General features: G+C 38.4%; 1 protein-coding gene and 1 long non-coding RNA gene across 3 annotated transcripts in view; one reads left to right on the forward strand and one right to left on the reverse strand.

The window, feature by feature from the left end:
• The first annotated feature begins 1034 nt into the window (after positions 1–1034).
• On the forward strand, positions 1035–9304 carry LOC111322436 (synaptotagmin-10). The gene is made up of 8 exons (XM_022925536.2): positions 1035–1379; positions 2190–2410; positions 2679–2916; positions 5313–5489; positions 6653–6729; positions 7127–7256; positions 7528–7659; positions 8364–9304. Exons 1-8 carry the CDS (start codon positions 1173–1175, stop codon positions 8433–8435), a joined length of 1254 nt encoding a protein of 417 aa, XP_022781271.2. The 5' UTR covers positions 1035–1172; the 3' UTR covers positions 8436–9304.
• LOC111322437 (uncharacterized) overlaps positions 8275–19872 on the reverse strand; it is a 35053-nt gene continuing 23455 nt past the window's right edge. For both annotated transcript variants that reach the window (XR_002694061.2, XR_002694062.2), the window contains exon 3: positions 8275–10954. This is a non-coding gene — a long non-coding RNA (uncharacterized LOC111322437). The remainder of the gene's footprint in view (positions 10955–19872) is intronic.

Below are 19872 nucleotides of genomic sequence, written 5' to 3' on the forward strand. Positions count from 1 at the left end.
GTTTTCGCTGATACTAAACCTAGCTTTTTTAGAAACAGAGAACACACTTATATTTTCCATCTCTTTTGTTTAAAAGTGAGTTCTTTGAGGTCGCAAATCTCATTCCTTAATTCGGCTATTTGATCGTTTTTATTTACAATGTTCGCCGAGTACTTTCCGTTGCGTAAGGTATTCCGTTGTTACTAAAAGGCAGATATTAATCAGCACACATGTAAAGGTGACAAAACACGCAGATGTCCGCAGTCCAGCGCTCTATCAATGGATAGAGCGCTGGACTGTAGTGCGGGAGGTCGAGGGTGCGAGCCCCGGCCGGACCAACACTCAAGGTTTTAAAATAATTGAGAAGAATTTGCTACCTTTCTATAACATCAAGAAATGGTTAGATATTCTAGTCTTCTCGGATAGGGACGAATAAATGGAGGTCCCGTCTCCTGCAGGGTTGGGGCAGGAGACGTAAATTTCCCACACACGAGATTACTGTGTGATGTCCTCCCCTGGGGTGGGATGGGTGGGTTAGGACAGCAGGTCCACATCAGCTATTACAGCTGCCAATTAATCAACCTGCTTAAACAAATAAATGAACTTCCCTTTCGTCGAGATCGTACTAAGGACGGTTTTTCTTGTCCCTTTTTTTGAACGGTAGGCACTGAACGCGGTTGAATTCTTCGTTTAGATCCTTCGAAGAGGACAGATCTCTCAAAACAGTCTTCCGAGAAGTGTTCGGAGCAGATCACAAATATTCCTGCACGATTGAAGTTTGCGAATTTAACGGCCCCAAAAAAGACACTTCTGGTGCTCGGACTAAATTGAAATTTGGTAGAGTTGATGAAGGAGACACGCTGAACGTGAAAATGAACAAAATGGTGTACGAAAATTATTACCTCATGGGCACTTTAACCCCTAGTCTCCTTCGCAGCCGCTCGGGCCGGAGTCACGCAACGCTCCCCGTCCCCACGCGTGGGGACGGGGAGCGTTGCGTGACTCCGGCCCGAGCGGCTGCGAAGGAGACTATTTAACCCCCTCCCAAATTTATGACCGTTACGTCATGACTACGTCATGAAATCAGAGTATTTCTGAAACATGGCTTCCACAGTAGTGAAGTAAACAATGCATGTCTGAAGGAAAAATATCCTATAGCGTGAACAAGAAGTGAACAGGATCGGTGACCAATAATGGGGACGGGAGCAAGTACATCAAGGCAGCAGTGGACTGCAGCCGATGAAGACAATACGGCTGTTGAAGATGTTAGACCGCGTACGGCCGCAAATGCGAACCTTCCTACAAACGACATGACTGGAATGACGAAATTAGTGGAAGCTAAAAACAAGTTTTTGAAGATCAAAAGTAAAGAGAAGAACACAGCGTGTTTCCAGAAACAGGTATCTGGAGTCGAAAGCATGCATTACCCATTTGCAAGGTGTTCGATACAACTTGCAGGGCAAAATTCCGTAATGATTTCTTAGCCACTTAATCTATGTTTGGATAAGAAAAAAATCCTTCAAAGGTACGACTTACAAACAACAGAGCTCCACTTTTGAGAAAAATTTCCAAAGGTTTATTCCATACGGACTGAATATTAGATAATTGGTAACTTTAACTCGCCTGTGAAGTTCTCTACCGAGAGGAGCTGCTGTTAGTTTTCTCTATCCCTTGGCCTCAACAAAAGTCTACAAAACTTTCCCTTCTGTAAAGTCGAAACCACTCAGTTGTAATCACAGCCTCACTTGCTGTCTCATCTTTATTAAAAGGATGTAGTTTCTCTTTTTTCCTGTCACTCAGAGGCTAACACGATTGACTTTTAAGCACTACAAGAAAGACTCTGGAAACAGGCGTAAAACTTTTGAACTGTTGTCAGTATTAAAATTTATTATACTACTCGGGCAGTCAGAGGGCCAATAACTAAAATCAACCAATCAAAATGCACTATTGCCGGTCAATATTCTCTCAGTATTGGACTGGGCACTGTTGCGAATGGTCCCGAATGATACCGCACCTGTGTCCCTTTGAACCTCAGTCATATAATAAATCTCTTATTAACCAAGCTTGCTCGGGACCGTACTGGAAGAACATCGGCCCTCGGTCTTTTTTGTACGGACCTCGGGCCAATATTCTCCCAGTACAGCCCTCGCGCTTGTTTAATAAGATATATGTATTGTACATAAACTTGCTCATTTAAGACTCTTTGTTAGCTTGACGGAACAGATATTATCAAAGAACTCTACAAGCGCATGGACCCAACTGTGACACAACCTGATAGTGGAGATATTAAAGGAGATATACAACTGTCTCTCAAGTACAATCACAAACAACAGCTCTTACTAGTTAAAGTCATTCGAGCTAGAGACCTTGTTCCCCGAGATCTCAATGGAAAGTCAGACCCATATGCTGTGTTAGATCTTGTCCCAGATATGTAAGTGTGTTATTTTATAAAATTTAACTATTGACGTAGTCTACCAATGACAAATACAGTTTTTTTCTTCTTTTTGCATCACATCAAAAAGGTTAGCTCTTACACTCTCATTAAAATTTACAGAGTTCCCTTGCAAATCAGTAGAGGTTAAACAAGCTCACCAAACAAATTCATTCAAGTTGAGGACAATTACACATGAAACCATTTCTAATTTTATTTATGCAAATGTCATACTTCTGTCTAATCCCTTCAGCTCTATTCTTTTAAGGAACGAGGAAGGACAGAAAAAGACAGGGTACAAGTCCAAGACACTCAATCCAGTTTTCAACGAAATATTTTCTTTCCAATTGGATCAATCATGCATAGCAGACACAAAGCTAAGAGTAGCAGTCTGGGACCATGACTTTTTTGGTGAAGATGACTTCAATGGGGAAGGTGTAGTGGACTTATCCACAATCAGTCTTGGCACTGGGACTTACACGGATTGGTTTATGCTTCAGCTTGCGGTACACACTTACTGTTATTATTGATTAGACTTGCTATGGGAACCCTGATTGGTTGAGAGCATACATTCAATCTATAATTAATAGCATGTGATGTTGACCTGATAACCCAATGTCTGCAACAGGTATTGGGCTATCATTCTGCAACAGGTATTGGACTGTCATGTCAATTTCAAAGTCTGCCTTGTTACCAAGCCCCCTTGTCCATCCAGTGTTCTCAAAATTCTGCAAACTTAGAGAGAAGTGTTTTCTCTGGCAGAATATATGATAAAACAGTTATCGGATTCCATTCTTGCATGATTTCAGGAATTATCAAACCTTAAGTCTGTTATATGCCTCGGCCTATGGCTTTAGCAGATAACTCAAACCCCAGCTTTGATAATTTATTATATCATGCTCAACCTCATCCAATAACTGCTTATTAAGTGCATCTCATAATGTCAGAAATTTTCAATGATTGAATATGGACTTAATGTGTCTTGACCTTTAAGAGAAACATGACAAACTTGGTGGCCACATGCTGTGTATTTTGCAGCGAGAGGTCTGGATTTGAGCCATAAATGGTGATCTGATTATATCATTTTCTTAAGGGGACATTCCTTTAAATGTTCCTCTTCCTATTTAGGGTCCAGTTCTTCAAAGGCCAATTAGGACTAACCTAGGGCTAAATTTTAACACACAGTTAAATTTTAGAGCATGCAATCATCAGATTGTCAACAAAAAGAATTCTGACCACTGAATTTTATTTCAAAGCTTTCATATCTGCGATCAGATTTCACACTACCCCAGGGTTATCTTAACCCAGCTTTGAAAAACACAGCCCAGTAGTATTAAGTGAACCAAAATGCCAGGAAAATGCAACAGATTACTTTGCAAAGGATTGAGCATTAGCTGGTGATTAACCTCCCAGAGTAAGAAGTAATTTTCCTTGTTGCTTAATGCAACAAAAAGCAGGGTTTTTGTAGTTGCCACTTATGTACTCAAAGTGAAAATTAATTGATCCAATTTTTTGAGGAAGGAAATCAATATTAACTGTTTTTAAACCTCGCCCAAGTTTCTGGGAGAAGGAAAACAAAGAATATTATTTTGCAAAAGGTTTCTATCCTTTCTTGGAAAACTAGAGGTAGAGAACAGTTTTTGGCAAAGAATTTCATCTAAATGTTATCTTGCATTTTCAAGTTAGTTTGTGCATGTAAGAACAGCAATGCTACAAATATTTTACTGGTGGATCCTTCGTAGCATTGACATCCAATTCAACCCCATATTTTCTATTTTAGCTCCCTAGCATCTTGTTAAGGCAGCAATATAGATGTAATCAGTGAGGTTTTAGTAAATAATTACAGATTCTAGGACCAGTGTAACTACAGCTACAAGAACTGAACTCAAGTTAAAAGGGAAATAGAAATGAAATAGAGGATATTACATGGCCGTGCGGGGATATGAATTTTATCTTCGAGTGCTGAAAGTATCTCTCACGAGTTCGCTGCACTCACTCGTGAGAGATACTTTCAGCACGAGAAGATAAAATTCATATCCCCAAGCGGCCATGTAATGTTCTGTTTATTATATAGATACTGATGAAATTTCCACATAAAAGACAACTTTTTTTATTCAATTTTGAAACAGCAATTGGGTAATTATGTTGGTAACCATGGCCACACCAATATCCTCACATGTGAAAGATAAAAATAGTATCTTCACTGCGAACGGTGAAGATATGATTTTTTAGTAAAAGGAGAAATCCTGGTATTTCATCAGTATCTATATAATAAATAGGTATCCCCCTCATGAAGCTCCATTATGTACATTATGAGCAAAGATTTTGTCATCAGATGCAATCAAACCCTTTCTTTGCTGAAAAACTCTAAAGGCTGATAGTTTCGAAAGAAACTGTTTGGGGCTGCGTCGGTGGGAGTAATGAAATCATTTGGATATATCAACAAAGTTGAAATGGTAAATTAGCCACCGTAATGATTACAAAAGCTGACGTTTTGAGCGTTAGCCCTTCGTCGGAGCGTTAGCCCTTCGTTCGAGCGTTAGCCCTTCGCTCCGACGAAGGGCTAACACTCGAAACGTCAGCTTTTGTAATCATTACGGTGGCTAATTTACCATTTCAACTTTGTTGATATATCCAAATTATTATGAAAAACTCTAAGACTGACAACTACACCATTTTTTGGATGTTTGGGTTATTTTATTTTTCCCACCAACACACCAAAGGTTTGTTCCTACCCACTGTTTTTTGATCAGAAAGTCTAAGACTCTGAGTTCAGAATACATCCCATTTTTGATTCTAAAGGTGTATAAATTATTTGGAATCTACATGTCAATGGAGCAAAAAAAGACAATGATATCTTGACAAGACACGTAAGTTTATATTTTTTATCCTTCCTTTTCAGACTGATTTCAGCATCAAAGGAGAATTAGAAATAAGTCTTGAATATGAAGAACCTGAAACTTTGATAGTAACCATCCACAAAGCATTCAACGTCAAGGCTGGAAACACACTGAGGAACACGTCTGATGCCTTTGTCAAGTGTGCAATTTCTGGAACCAGTTTTCAATATGAAACTAAGGTGTGTTTGGCTTGTAGACTGACAGGATGTGGTTACAGCATGGCCAAGTGCTTCTCCCAAGATCTGATCTTTAATTCTTCCCCCCAGCTGCTACACATTTCCTTGTAAATTAGTTAGGAGAGTTTGGTGTTAGATCAACATGAAAACTTCTTCCTGATACGTCTGAGTATTCTCATGACCTGTTTGGTGGATAGTGTATGGATATCGAAGGGAGACGTTACATGTTAATCACTTCTGGGAGTTAAAGGGTTAGCATTTTACTTCTATGAGTGGTCAAGACAGAATTTCTCCCCACAGGATCAGTCCTCTAACAATATCAAACAGACAAGTGACTAGAGTTAAGCAATAATCAATTAGGGGATTATTATTTCATCCAATACCAAATTTTCCAGCTGACACCATAAGAAATAGGAAAATTGCTAATCTGTTATTGAGGTCTTGTAATCTTTAGACCTAGGTTTTCATGTCCTCCACGGTTAGATTTGTATCTTGGAGGTCTTAAGTTTAATTTCCTCTTCTCTCTTTAAAGAGGCAACTGGCTAGCCTACCAGCTATTGGGAATTTTTTTGAATAATTTGTGTGGTATCTACTCTGCTTGACTATCTTTTTACAGTATCCTGGCCAGTTAGAATAGAGCTGCTAGATTGCTGTCATACTTTTGAACATGCTGTTGAGCCTCCAACAAGCACTACATCCTCTGTGCAAAGATTGTGTGGCTTTGATCCATTTCAATGTCATACTTATTTAATTAATGTAGTCAACACTTTCCATTAATATATTGATGTGATCTGCAGACAAAAATTCACATACTACAGAGAAAGCAGTCTTAGACAACCCTCTAAAGACTCTAAAAGGTATTCACTAACACAAACCAACTGCTCATCAAAAGCTTAAAAGAAACCAAAAGTTGGTATCATCAATCAGTTACGCCCCTTTTAACCTTTTGAATAAAATAGGCCCCCTGTGTATGCCTCCTTTTTACGATTGAAATATTGCTAACGAATAAAAGCGATCAAATACTTCATTGGCTCTAAAAATTGAGCATAATAAATTGTCTGCTCCTTAGGCTGAAAAAAAAAGTCTCATTGTTTTCCACCACTCTCTCTTTCCGTGTCTCTTGCGTTAAAATCCTCAAGCTCAAAACTATTGTGCTGTTTCTTCAGGTTGTGAGTGGTACGTTGTGTCCAGAATTCGAAGAAACGTTTGAATTCACTGTTCCGCCGGAAGAGTTTTCGTCAAGGTAAAGAAATGTATATCTAATATATTATTCTCTGTAGTATTCAATTTCTCTCCAATAGGAAAGGAAAATATAATTATATTAATAATTGTAGCTAAAGGCTCAATACCCAATGAAAAAATTTTCCAAGTGACCTCGTCGGAACGATTGGAAATTCGTTCTTAAACGCTCTTTGCAGCCGGAAGTTATTAGTTAGTTTTTGCGTTCCTTGGGACAGATTTTTGGTTTGTGGGCCTTCGTGATGAAGTATATAGTCACTGGATAAAATCTTTGCAATTTTACTTTGAACGACCCAGTTCTTAAGTCTAAAGTTAGTTTTTGCCGCAAACGTTATGATGGTGGAAACGTAAGTGCAACTTTCAACGGTTTCAACTCTTGGATTTCCCGTGTTTGTCGGTAGGGCTGTGTTGTTTCACATTTTTGACAAGGAAGCTGTTGGCAGCAACAATTCACTGGGACAAGTCAACATAGAGCTTAAGTACCTGGACCTGGATGAGCCAATAAGAAAACGGTACCCTCTAGCTGATCTGGTAAGATGATAAAGATAATTTGAGATTTTCTTGTAAATGCGATTTATTTCACATGACAAACAAGTCTTTTTCTTTTTGTGCTCTGCCAAATATCCTTCAATTCGAAGAGAAGTCAAAATATTTCTGCGTGGTAAGATAGAGAAATCAGTTTCCAGGAACTAGAACCTGTAAGGGCGGGTAGGGTTGATGTGGATTCCACGTGAGGAACTGGACGAATTAGTGTGGAGTTAGCTTCTTGATACTTCTGACTTATTTCCCCTTTTTGTGGTAGAAAAATGAATCTTACAAGAGAGCCGAATGGGCACAGACTGCCCTAGCTCAAGAGTTCAGGGAGGCCATGTACGCGCATGCGTTATACAGACATCCCATTTTCTTGCGTGGCATTGAAACTAAAGGGCGCAAGGTAAGAATAAAGAAACATGGCTTTTTAATGAAGACAAACCTTGACAGCTTAGAAATCATGCAATGTTGGGCCTAATGCTTTTAAGCGCAATCTTCAGCAGTGTCAATCCAGAGATTTACATAGTTTATATGGGTTTAAACGAGTTTAAATGAGGATCAGTGTCAATAGGGTGTTTAACAACCCGACCCATTTAATCCGGGGTTTCATTTGTATTCCGTGGGGTTTTATTTATAACCCGAGGGGTTTCTTTTATATCCCGAGGAATCCAAGGTTGAAGGGCGTTTTATCGTAGTTTTTTTTTTGAAGGTCGATTCAAACTTTCTTGTTCTTTCGGTTGGTACTCACTGCAGGCAGTCTTGATTACAAGAGGCATTTTTGTTTTCATGAGGAAGCATGTCGTAATGGTAAACAAAAGGTGTGAAACACTCTCCGTTGGTCGAGGGTGCGAGGGATAAACGTGAGAACACGACGAAACGGTAGTTATCTCCTTAAGGGTAAAAAAAAATACTGTAGGCTCCATCGATTGAATGGGTTATTTTATAAATGTGTCCAGTTATCTGTTACCACTCTCTCATAGGAATAGGAAGTCAGCGACTTGAATTTAGAAACTTATCCTTCAAATAATTACCATTTATTGTCTCCTAAAAGATACGTAAAGCTTCTGCTCTTTTGCTGAACATCCTCGTGTCTTTCTTTCATTTTAGATGTACTCATTGAGCAGTCGGGGCGCTGGTTCATCCTCCAAAGTGTTCCTGGTCAATGGTATACCCGGTTAAACTAACTGTCATACTTTTTGGAAGTCATTTTTTTACGACATAGCAAAGAACTAAGAAACTTAAACATCCTTACGCACTAACCTACATACGTGTCCTGTCAGTGGTCTCGTTTGGATACTCCTGTAACTAAACTCATTTCTTCTAAGCTGAATTGTTCGGAGCACTTTTCGAACTAATGAAAATTACTACAAGATACGTGAACGTGATTGGTTATCGGCTTCCCGATTTTTAGCAAAAATACGACCATGCACGACGCGTTATGCCTGTGAAAATGGACAGTGTGCGTTATTTTCGCGCGTGGAAGAAGATCAACCGTGGTGCAATATCGTTATGAATGCGTTTAATCAATAGGTATCGTGATGTTCAAATACTGCTATCGCTTGGATTGATTGGACCGCCGCGTATAGAAGTTCTTACCGCCGTTCGCAGGTTCTTTCTCGTGTCTGGATTTCGACTTACGGTTCCTGTTCGAGCATAGCCGCCTATCACATCATGAGTCGGTGCCTATGGAAAAAGTCACTTGTAACCTTTCGCTCTCAAGATCTTCATAGTAATTCTCACTACTGTCTGCTATACAATTCTTATGATGCAAGTTTGGGGAATTCGTATTGGATCAACTGAAAATCCCCTCGTTTATATTTTCCTTTATTCTCATGGCTTGCCTGCTTGGTACTTTAAGGAGAAAATCTGTCTTGGTCACTCATGCCAGTTTAAGGGTTAAACCCTAGTAAAGTTGTATCCAAGGTTGGATTTCATCTCCTTCTAAGAGAAATATGCGTATGTTTGGTTATATTTTCAAGCGATGTTATTTATTTTTGTTATTATTTATAGTCCCTGTTTTTTTTTTAATTAAACGTTTTTTAACATCACTCGCATGGCTGTGTGGTATGGTGATACGTGTGTTTTAGAAAGGGTGAAGGGACAAAGATATAGCAATTTGAAAGTGTGGTTATAATGTAGTTATGTAGTTATACAACACAAATTTGTAGCTGTTGTTAATTTTGCGTGATTAAAGGTGGTTCACCTTGCTTTCAGTTCAGCAATTGATCACAGTGTACTCACCAAAAGAAATATTAGGAATAATAAACATTTGAACCTAGTTTGAGTTCGATTAGGGCGTATCGCATTCGTTCGATGAAACTTACTTGTTTGAACTTTATTTAGACGAAAGTATGTATTTGTTCAATATTTAAAGGGCTCTACTTATTCTATGTTTTCTCGAGGAAATGTAAATTTTAGAAGCGTGCTTAATTTTAAAACGTGGGGCCCCCCATGTATCAGACCATATTGTCGGAAATCCGCAAAGCAACTTAGCTGACTCAGTTGGTGGGCAACAAGTGACTTATCTCACGGGCGGAGAACAATTCGGCACGTAGACCGGCCACTTTAGCTCAGTGGGTGACGACGAAGAAATTGTCTAATTTGCGACCTGCTGTCTTTTGCGCAAAATGTTTTGGCTGTAGTACAAGTTTGATTCCCACGGAGGAACAACAATCGAACAATGAGGTTCGTTACAGCTCACTTGCCTCGGTGGGGGGGGCAGTAACGAAATTGTCATCTCGGCGACGTTTTGCCGGTCATTTTGCCGTTATCTGCTCACTCTGTTGCTAATTGTTGCATGACTCCGGGGTAGCGCCAAACAGGTCTCTCTCTTTGTAAGACACTGCTCTGTTCAGGTGTCTATTTCACGCGGTGTAAATAGCCCAAAGCGCTTGTTTGCAAACAGTCGCGATAAAGTTCTTTTAAAGCAATTAACGTGGTTGACAACGAGAACGGGTTTAAACTTCTGATAGTTTCGTTACAATTATGGATCTTATAAAAAGTAGGGCTGACTTTTCAACTCCTTCATTTGAAAGTGGTTTCAATCTTCTACATTATTCAATTTTTCTCGGCTTCTAATTGCTTCGCTTGTCCAATTTTTTGTTCCCGCACAAGTATTCCGTGATATCCTTAGCGATGAAGGAAGCTTTGCGAAGCAGAAGAAAATGACTGAAATAAATAGGTAAATAATCGAAGATTCAGGTATCATTTTTTCCGAGATAAAATTTGGTGAAGCAGAACGCCATTGACTCGTGTTCTTTTGTTTAACAAACAGAACACGAGTGTTTTTCTAAATCTTTGATTAATTTATTTTTAAATATAGCTATTGTCGCCCGCCTATAGAAATTGCTTTAACACTTAGAATAGGGAATGATAAGGTATCAAAAGAAGAGTAAGGTTTCCATAACTTATATTCAATAAAGCGTTTAATTATATCTTTCCGGCCCAACAAATCAGCATATTTTGTTTTCACTAATCTGAATTATAAGAATTCGCGGCGTTAATCCACTGACTGTTCCTTTACGCATCAGCGAGGCAAGGCTCTCCTTCCAGTTTGGCATAAAATTCCAGTTTATTCAAATGTTCTGTTGTGAAAACGGCCAGTGGACTGAAGCATTCGCTTTACCGCCGCACTCCGATCTCCTCTTCTTGAGAAATACGAACGTTAAGAAAAGAAACTGATTTATCCATGGTGAAGGCTGCATAAAACAATTACTTCACAATAAAAGTTATCAGACCTTGCTTATCGTAATAAGAGAAAATATCTTAAACGAATTTCTCATCATTAAAACAACATTGGGACAGTCTCAAACATTTTGAATCATTCAAATTTCAATCAGGGCAGCGGTGAAATTGAGAAACACACCTTGACTGCCTTATTGTTATGAGAAATGTGCAAAAACAATACTCTTATTCAGTTGAAAGGATGATTGTTTTTGTTTTCTTTATTTCGGAAAAAACAGACTGATAATGATTGAAAAAATAGCAGCCAAGCGTTAACAAAATTATGATAAATATGGATGAAATCCAACAGCCTGTCTCGTAGAGCTTGTTTTTGTTAGGAAATCAAAATACGATCGACCATAGGTGATTGAAGGAAGCGTGTTTTTAAAATTCCATGAATGACTGTCTGAATTCAACCCCTACATTACGTGGTAAATAAGATTAATTGTTAGGCAAGGAAAATTTAAAGTTCTAGTCCTATTTATTGGCCTTTCCAGCCCAAGAAAGAGTTTTTTTTTTGTTTTCTTTTTCTAACGACAGAAAAATAAGTGTCTAGACGACGAAAACAGTCCGTCTTTGTTTTTCCAATGTGCTAAGCAAATATTACGAGATAAAAGCACCCTAAAGAGTTTTCGAAAAGCCGTTGACTGAGCTCTGTAAAGGCTTTTTGTTGACACGTTTCGAAGCAGATAAACATGGTAATAAATATGATAGCAGAGAAAACGTTGCCACTTCAGTAAAAACGTTTATTTGCAGAAGGAATTGTCCATGAATGGAACCGAGAGATTACAAACTGTAAACAAAAGATTATAAACTGTTTGTATTCTCTTGATGAAACGTATCAAAAGAGGACAGAAAAACAAACAAAGATTGGCAGATGGGAACCTCCAAGAAACTATTGTAAATGGAAATATCGCAGCTTTAAAATGTCAATTTTTTGGGAGTTTGATAGCTATATATTCCCTATATGTTCAACCTCGTTCCAAAGGTGTGAAGAAAAGGAGGTCTGGGAGCGAGATTAATAAGGATCCCGACTAAACCGTATGCCTTATGCACGGTCGCGGGTTTTATGTCAAACACGGATTTAGACATGAGGCGTAGCTTCTCTCTCCCTCCCAAACGTACCCTTGGTTCTCTCATTGTAAAATCTTCAAGATCCGTACTTGAATTTTTTTCAGTTGTTACTCTCGCTGTTTTTTTTATTACCCTGTCTAATCTGTCTGAAGTCCCATGCCATTGTGAGACCGTGACCCATGTTTAGTTTAAGTGCGTAGCATGTCAACTGGGACTGTTACCTGATTTTGTCAGAAATGAACAACCGTCAAACATGTGAGAGTGCCTCTGTAGAAGAATACTCATTGTCGCACGAAGAAGTTAAATCCATGTGTTCTTTAGATAACACCAGGTAAACTCATGCAACGGTCCTGTTCTATTCATTATAATAACTCGTTTCAGTCGATGGTAGCTGTTAAAGACTGATGCTTCATGCATCCTTATGGGAGAAACAATTTACAAGACCGACTTTCTGTGAGCCTTTCGTTCTCTGATGTTTAATTCTACGCAAGGTGACTTGCGAGAGCTGACTCTTCTGTCTCCAATCGAGTCGCTTCGCGGATCGCTAGTTTATCGCGCGCGACAGTCACACGTTAGTTAGTCGTGCGCGTTATCACGTGGCAGGAACCAAACGCGGAAGCCTCGCGCGTCGCAACTTCTCTATCTTAAATATCGGTTTATTAGCCATTCTGTATTTTTAAGAGGCGCTACTATTTAAATCAACCGATGCCACAGTTCATGATTTTGTGTAAACATGCTAAGTTTTATCGATGCAGCGTGTTTCAAATACAGATATTATTAAGTGATAAAAATGAGTTTTATTCCTTGTTAGTCTGATATTAATCTTATTTAAGCAATCGTCCACAGGACGATAATTTCTTGACGAAAAGATTTATCCCTCGTCGAGAGAGCAGTTGATACTGAATAGTTTGAGTAGCCTGATATCATCCTCGATTGAGCAAACAGGAAAACATTCCATCATAAAAGGCTTGGTGTACAACATAATTGCCAAGTATTTTCTTGACAAATAAATCAGCAAACGTTTAAGGTGCTGGTATCTTCATTTTTCTGGAATGTTTACATAATGAAATGCCGCTAACACTTTGTTATGAGGTTTCGATTATTGTAAACAAAATCTGTGTCAATTGCTTAGTAGTTTGTAGAAGCATTTTCCCACAAATATGGAAACAATGTCAATGTCAATTTCTAACCTGAAATGACTTCACGTAGGTAAATTATAGGAACAGCCCTTATTTATCACCTTGCGGGGGAAGGGTGGAGGATATTGGGATCACTTGATTTCAGAGAAAACGGAATGAGGATCATTCGTCTCCAACAGAGTATAAAGTTGGGGGAGGGGGCAAAGAAAATTGATTGCCAGTTAACTGCCAATGAGGCGGGGTCTAAGAATGTTATAGCGCCTCATGGAGGGATCAGGTTCATTTTATCGTAACACGACCAAAATGCCTATAGACCTCCCCCCTCCCCCAGGGGAACACTTGTCTATGATAATACATTTGAGGTCTAGCGCTATCTCGAACTTATGGCGGCGTCTCTGAGTGGAGACTTCTCCGAAATCGAACTCAATAGATCGAACAATATTCTTCTTCCCATTCCCACTTTCCACTTCGTATCCCTCACTCCTTGTTTTAACAGGATTTAGGCACAAGCTGCTGACCAGTTTGTCTACGGACGCTCGCCCACTCAGTTGCTCACTCTTATTTACATGATGACATGTGATATGCAGAATACTGACTTGCATGTGAGTACCTGAGAAACTGCGCTCCTGCGCACCTGCCCCTCAGGGTTAATCAGTCAGGGGATGGGTGGGTGCGCAGTAGTGCATCTACTGACACTGACCTGAATATATTTTCTGTCCATGATAGCTGGTTTTCACTACGACACAGCTTTAGGTCAAGTCAGTATTCTGCATATCCCACTCTTTGCGTTGAATTACCCTTTTTGGCCACAGTAGGGCGTTATAACAGAAAAGGCCTTGCAAAAAAAAAAACGGCTACTAGAAACTTTGACAAATCATTTGAATCCTGGTAACTGAATTTCTTCATAAAAAAAAGTATTGTGGAAGAATCTGTCGTTGTGTTCCCTTTTTTGAAAAAGTGAAATGCAATCCAGTCATTTTTCGCTAACTTTACAGATGGATAAAACATAATTCTTATATTATGAAAGGAAATGTTATTTAAGTATAGCAATTGAAGAAAAATAGAAACATAATACACATCTTGACCAAGAAAACAAGAGCCTTCCACCTCTGTTTTATACTCAAACGAATACTATGAAAACCATCGATCTGTGGAATGGGCCCAAATTTACACGGCACTGCCCCGCCCACTTTCGTTAAACAGTGTAGCATTAACGAGAACTTGCCTGCCGCGAGCACAATTTTTACATTTGGATTTTACATGTCTACAGTATTAACGTTAATTGGCTAAACAAATGAGGCACAGCTTGATATATCTAAAACATCAATGGTGTCACACCTGTTGTTACATTTCTCTCTATTACAGATTACGTATCATGGATTTGAAAATTGCCCCCCAAACCCCTGTTGAAGCAGTTGTTTACTAATCAATTGACTCGTTAGATAAAGCTAGTAGGCCCGAAATTTTTATGTGAGGCCAGGTAAAGAGCATTTCTCGCGGCACACTCTACATTGTAAGTGTAAAAGTCCTGGCTTCGGAGGTTTTTTTGTTAGCAGAAGGTGATACCAAAAATAAAACAACAACAACTTCGTTTTAACGATCAAAACTGTAAGAGTATAGCTGTAAACATCTAGATGGAACAAACTTTAACGTACGTGTCAGCACTTCCAACCTCGATCAGTAAGAATCGATCGTCAGGACTTCTCCCTTTGAAACAGGTATTACGATAGATTTATATTTGCAGAACTGAGCTCACCTTTAATAACCTTCCGAAGTTATCTGCAAGAAATTAAACCGAGGGCCCTCACAATCACAAACTCGTGTGTAAAATAAGATATCGTTTTTTCTGAATAAAACTTAATTTGTTATTATTATTATTATTAGTAGTAGTAGTAGTAGTAATAGTAGTAGTAGTGGAAAAAGAGCAACATACCATTCGAGATGTGTGTTATTCATGGCAGCTGTTGATTAGAAAGTAGACCTAACTGTGTTAGGCCAGGTTCAAACGTCGAATTTCACATGTGCCGAACGCGAGAGTTAAATGCATGTGAAGTGCGACGTGGAAGACGAAGGAATTTGTGGTTCTCAGTGCTTTGCAAAGACAAAATATAGTTGTTTGACGTGCGCTAATTACTTTTGGAAGAGGTGTTCGGTTTTTGAAATAGAAGAGGACACGTGGAAAGTAGGAAAATCTGTGGGATATTGTGGGTCGTGTTTCAAGGAAATGATTGAACGAGAATCAAGTCAATGTATCATGACGAAGGAAAAACAAACAGCAAAACAAAAACATCAGTAAAGCCATTAATGAAGCAAACGCTCAATAGACGTCTTCGTCTAGCAAATAAGTAGTGCACTTGGGAATATTGACAGCGATCAGAGTTAAATTCGACGTCTGAATCAAATGCCTTATTTAACTATTTTATTCGACTAAAAATAGGAGTTAAGTTCGGCACATGTGAAATTCGACGGTTGAACTGGCCTTAACGTTAGCAACAGCTGGTTCTGAAAGTGTTTTTCTGGCTTCATTTTGATATAAAAAGCCAAGACAGGGCATTTCATACAAAAGATCAAAATCCTTAACTTCAACACGCCTCAAACACATCTAGGATTGCAAAACAGTAGTGAAAAACGGTAAGTAAACTACTCTTTATTCCAGGCGGATGAACTTATTGCAGGCAAGCGTCCGCTTGTGATTTTCCAACCTTTTTAATTGTATCTTGAATGTTTTGTATCTGCGTTTTTGTAGCAGGAAACTTTCTTGCTAAACTGATACCCGTTGCAAACAGGTATTGAAACATTTCGGAATCAGCCGCTTTAGTCTGACACCCTCTGCCAGTCAAATCTAACTTCTTTCAGGAGGGTCTCAAAGGGGGTTAACTGATAGCCGTAAAACAGCCAAAAACATCAGCCGTTAGGCGTAAATACTGGGCAATTTTTTTAACCGATAGTTGTAAAAAATGTTAACTGTAAAATCGCCAAACTTTTCACCGTTAGCCATAAAAGCCATAACCCATTAAGACTCTGTTTTACCTTATTATTTAATTCGAATAGTTTTTGTTTAAATATCTTATCTTCGATCTTGTATCGATAACCGTCGATTGCCTGCACACCCAAGGCGCCATGTTTTGATCATGACTAACGAAGACACTAACAATGTCGCAGTGTGTGCACGTGAATCTTGACAATTTTTCAAAATTTTTCGATTTCCATGTCGTTTTCATTTTTTGCACTCGAACCCCAGAATCAATTAAAAAGAAAATGATACATATTTATTTCTGAATTTGGAACTACTTGGAAGCCGTTAGTTAAAGGCGAAACCTTCCCAAATATTGTAACTTATAACATAATGAACATGGTACGCATCGTCTTATTGGTCTATTCAGTTTCCAGCGGATGCTTTATTAGGTTCTAGAGCTCGTATGTAACTATTTGTTTCATACGGCGATAGAACAAATTTCTCCCTGCGGGCTCTACAACGTGATAAGGACACTTGGGATGTTGGGAGAACACGAGGAAAGTTTAAATATCACAAGCCCAAGGTCGCAAATGAATTAGAGGTTTTCCTCGTGTTCTCCTAACATCGCGCGTGGCTTTATCAAGTTATGGAGACCGGAAAAATGTGTTCTATTTGCCTAAATGATTTCATCTTGAAATGATTTCGTCTTGAAATGATTTCGTCTTGAAATGATTTCGTCTTGAAATGATTTCATCTTGAAGCGATTTTTTTATTATTCGATTATCAAAGGGCACCCCGAGAAAAATGTCGGCCTTTTAATGTATGTCCTGCGTTTTGATTAGTTACAACAGCAGAAATGGCAGGAATTGGTAATGTTTAGTTATTTCCCCAGTCAACAATTCCTGAATCGATTTATGAACAGAAATTCGACCCTTGTCATTTTCAAGACATAGAAGGTCACGTATGATGCACGATGATTTTCATATATTTATTCTATCTCACATAGAAGGTCGTTCAGTGTATTTACTTCTAAAGGAATCCTTAAACATAGTGTTAGATTTTCTGCGAGTCTCCATCGTTTAGTTGGGGTTAAGTGCAAGTCAAAATCAGATAACTCTGGCATGTCGCTGTAACCGCCAAATATTGATTTCACTACCGTCACAGCCTATCGTCACAAAGTCTCAAAACCCTGAAGCGATTATGGGAATGCGCCAACGTTCTACTGCGTCATAATCGGCACCTCAAAAGAACGTCTTCATTTAATCAGATAGATCGCAATACTATTTGAAATCATGACAGACAAACTTTGAATGTTATACCGAGGCATTTTTTGTGAATACTTTCACGTGTAATACAGGAAAATTTGACACACTTGACTATGGACAACAGCGCAAAAAGAGCAGCTGTATGTCCACTGACCACCCCACTCATCGCTTCCTGTTTTTTAACTCATATTTGATCAAAAAAGTATGCCGCTGACTCGCATTGCTGAGGACTTGAAAACGAAACTGAGTCATTGGAGATACCAGAAAGTAAAGAAGACCAAGTTATAAGGAAGTTCGAGTGGATCGATTTAGTAAGGTTCTACAGTATCAACCAAATCTTTGGTAACATTTTCAAACTAGACATCTCTTCCTTAAAAACCGTTATCATCTATATTCACCACTCGTGATTCGGTAGCACCCATTTACCGCCAAGTATACCTCTTCTCTTTAATCAAAGTTTAGTACCTCATAGTTGTTTTATTTCTTGGCAACAAAGCTAAAACATTTTAGACTATCACTGTCGCGAGCTAAAAATAACACGATAACCATCTTGGCACGTATCATTAAACCTTTGACCGTCTTCAGTATTTTCAAATTTCAAAATCTTGTTACTCTTACGAGCGCTTTTCAAAGGCAGACAAGTAGAGAGAATTTAAGAATTCGTCAACTTAATAAAGGAAGTAGTGCTGTTAATATGCTTAACTTCTCACAACTGAAATAGGTCAACGTCTTAGCTGAGACACTGAAATTCAAACCAAATGCTCTTAACTCCAGCCAACGTTAGTTTTTGTGATTAGTTCTGGAGTAATTTGGATTATTTGTAGTTTTCTTAATTAGCGATTGCAACTACGTTAGTTATGATTATCAATCAGTGAACCAACAAGATGACATTTTTTTTTCTGGAAATAGTTGCCTAATGTTCTTGTGTTAAAAACAAGGTTCATTTCATGCGAAAGGAAGTGCATAATCAAGAAGATCTTTTGTTGTTTCTTGATTTCCGCTCCTGCATATTTATGCCCTGTTCTAAGCTAGAAAGAATGTTTTTCATTTCGCCCACAATGTTGTTGGTTATCAACCATAGAGGACAAGAACAGAAATTCACACGTATCTGTGCAATATAATCGATATTTACTTATATCACTGTAAGAGTAGCCAAGTTTTTCAAAGTTACCTGGTGAGCATAATCCTCTTGCAAAAATCCAAGGCAATTTTTAATTGAAAGTTTTCTAAAAATGTTGCCTTAGACCTGGTAATCCTTATTTGTTGTTTTAATTAATGGCTTGTCTCTGCCACGTTACAAAAAATGCTGAGCGCGGGTTTGTGTTTTGTCTAACTGATGGCAAGCTGTCACTTGTACGTGGTCCTGTCTCGAAGAAAAACTTGGGTTGGAAATGCAGGTCAATTAGGGAGAATTTTTGGGTTAGTTTACGACAATTCAAGAACTTTCTCATTAACCAAATAGCGTGGGAAAGCTTGCCAAACCTAAAAAAGATATGTTGATGTTTTTCAACTCGCGCATTGCTACAAGAGGCTATTTTATTCCGACTCTGTTTCCAGGGTGTGTCGCCAAAACAAGCATTCTTGTTTTGGTTTGGAAAAGTTTATCAGTTTTTCACCTAGAGAATGATTATATGAAGGGAGTTGTAAGAATGGTTCTTTACTGATCTGATGCACTTGTGAAATTTTTTTTAACTAAACTAACCACATTTTTCGATCATCCGCAAATTAAGAACAATTCTTCTTTTGGTATGATGAATATATGATGCACGATCCTCGCAGTAGAGAGCGCTATTTAAGCAATAGCGAAAATCGGACCTGAAAAAAATCAGGCCTGTACGGGACTTGAACCACTGACCTCTGCGATACTAGTGCAGCGCTCTGCCAATTGAGCTAACAAGCCAACTGAGAGCAAGGCGTTAAGTTGATTCGTAATAAACCCGTAATGATAAATCAGATATGATGAATATATGAAGTTCATATATATATATATTTTTTTCTGCTTTTCTTGAGGATTCTTTTACATCCATGCATAAAACTGTTCATGAAAGTTTTTTCGTTTACCTCAAGTTATTTTAAAAAAGTTTCAACTATGTCAAAATAAATTATTCTCAGCAATTTGCCATACACTGTTTTTTAAACCTGACTAAGAAGGAAAATTCGAGGCAACACAATCTCGCAGAGAGATTTTTTCAGCTTTTTCGCCATCTGTGAGTAGAAGTCAATGTTTTTTTTCAATTTCGCATCTTAATTGAGTTTTAAAATTATACCTCCCGTGATTCTCTGTAAATCATTGTAAGCGCTTGTAGTTAAGTAGTGAAAGAGATTTTATCTAGAAAAAGACCCGCACTTTCTGAATATTATTCCTTCAGGCGAGCTGTTATGGAAAGCTAATGATTTAACTATATTGAATGACTATATGTACAATTTTTGTGATTTTTGTTATTCTTTTGGTTGCTTTT

The sequence above is a fragment of the Stylophora pistillata genome, chromosome 9, assembly GCF_964205215.1.
Source record: "Stylophora pistillata chromosome 9, jaStyPist1.2, whole genome shotgun sequence".
Lineage (NCBI taxonomy): Eukaryota > Metazoa > Cnidaria > Anthozoa > Scleractinia > Pocilloporidae > Stylophora > Stylophora pistillata.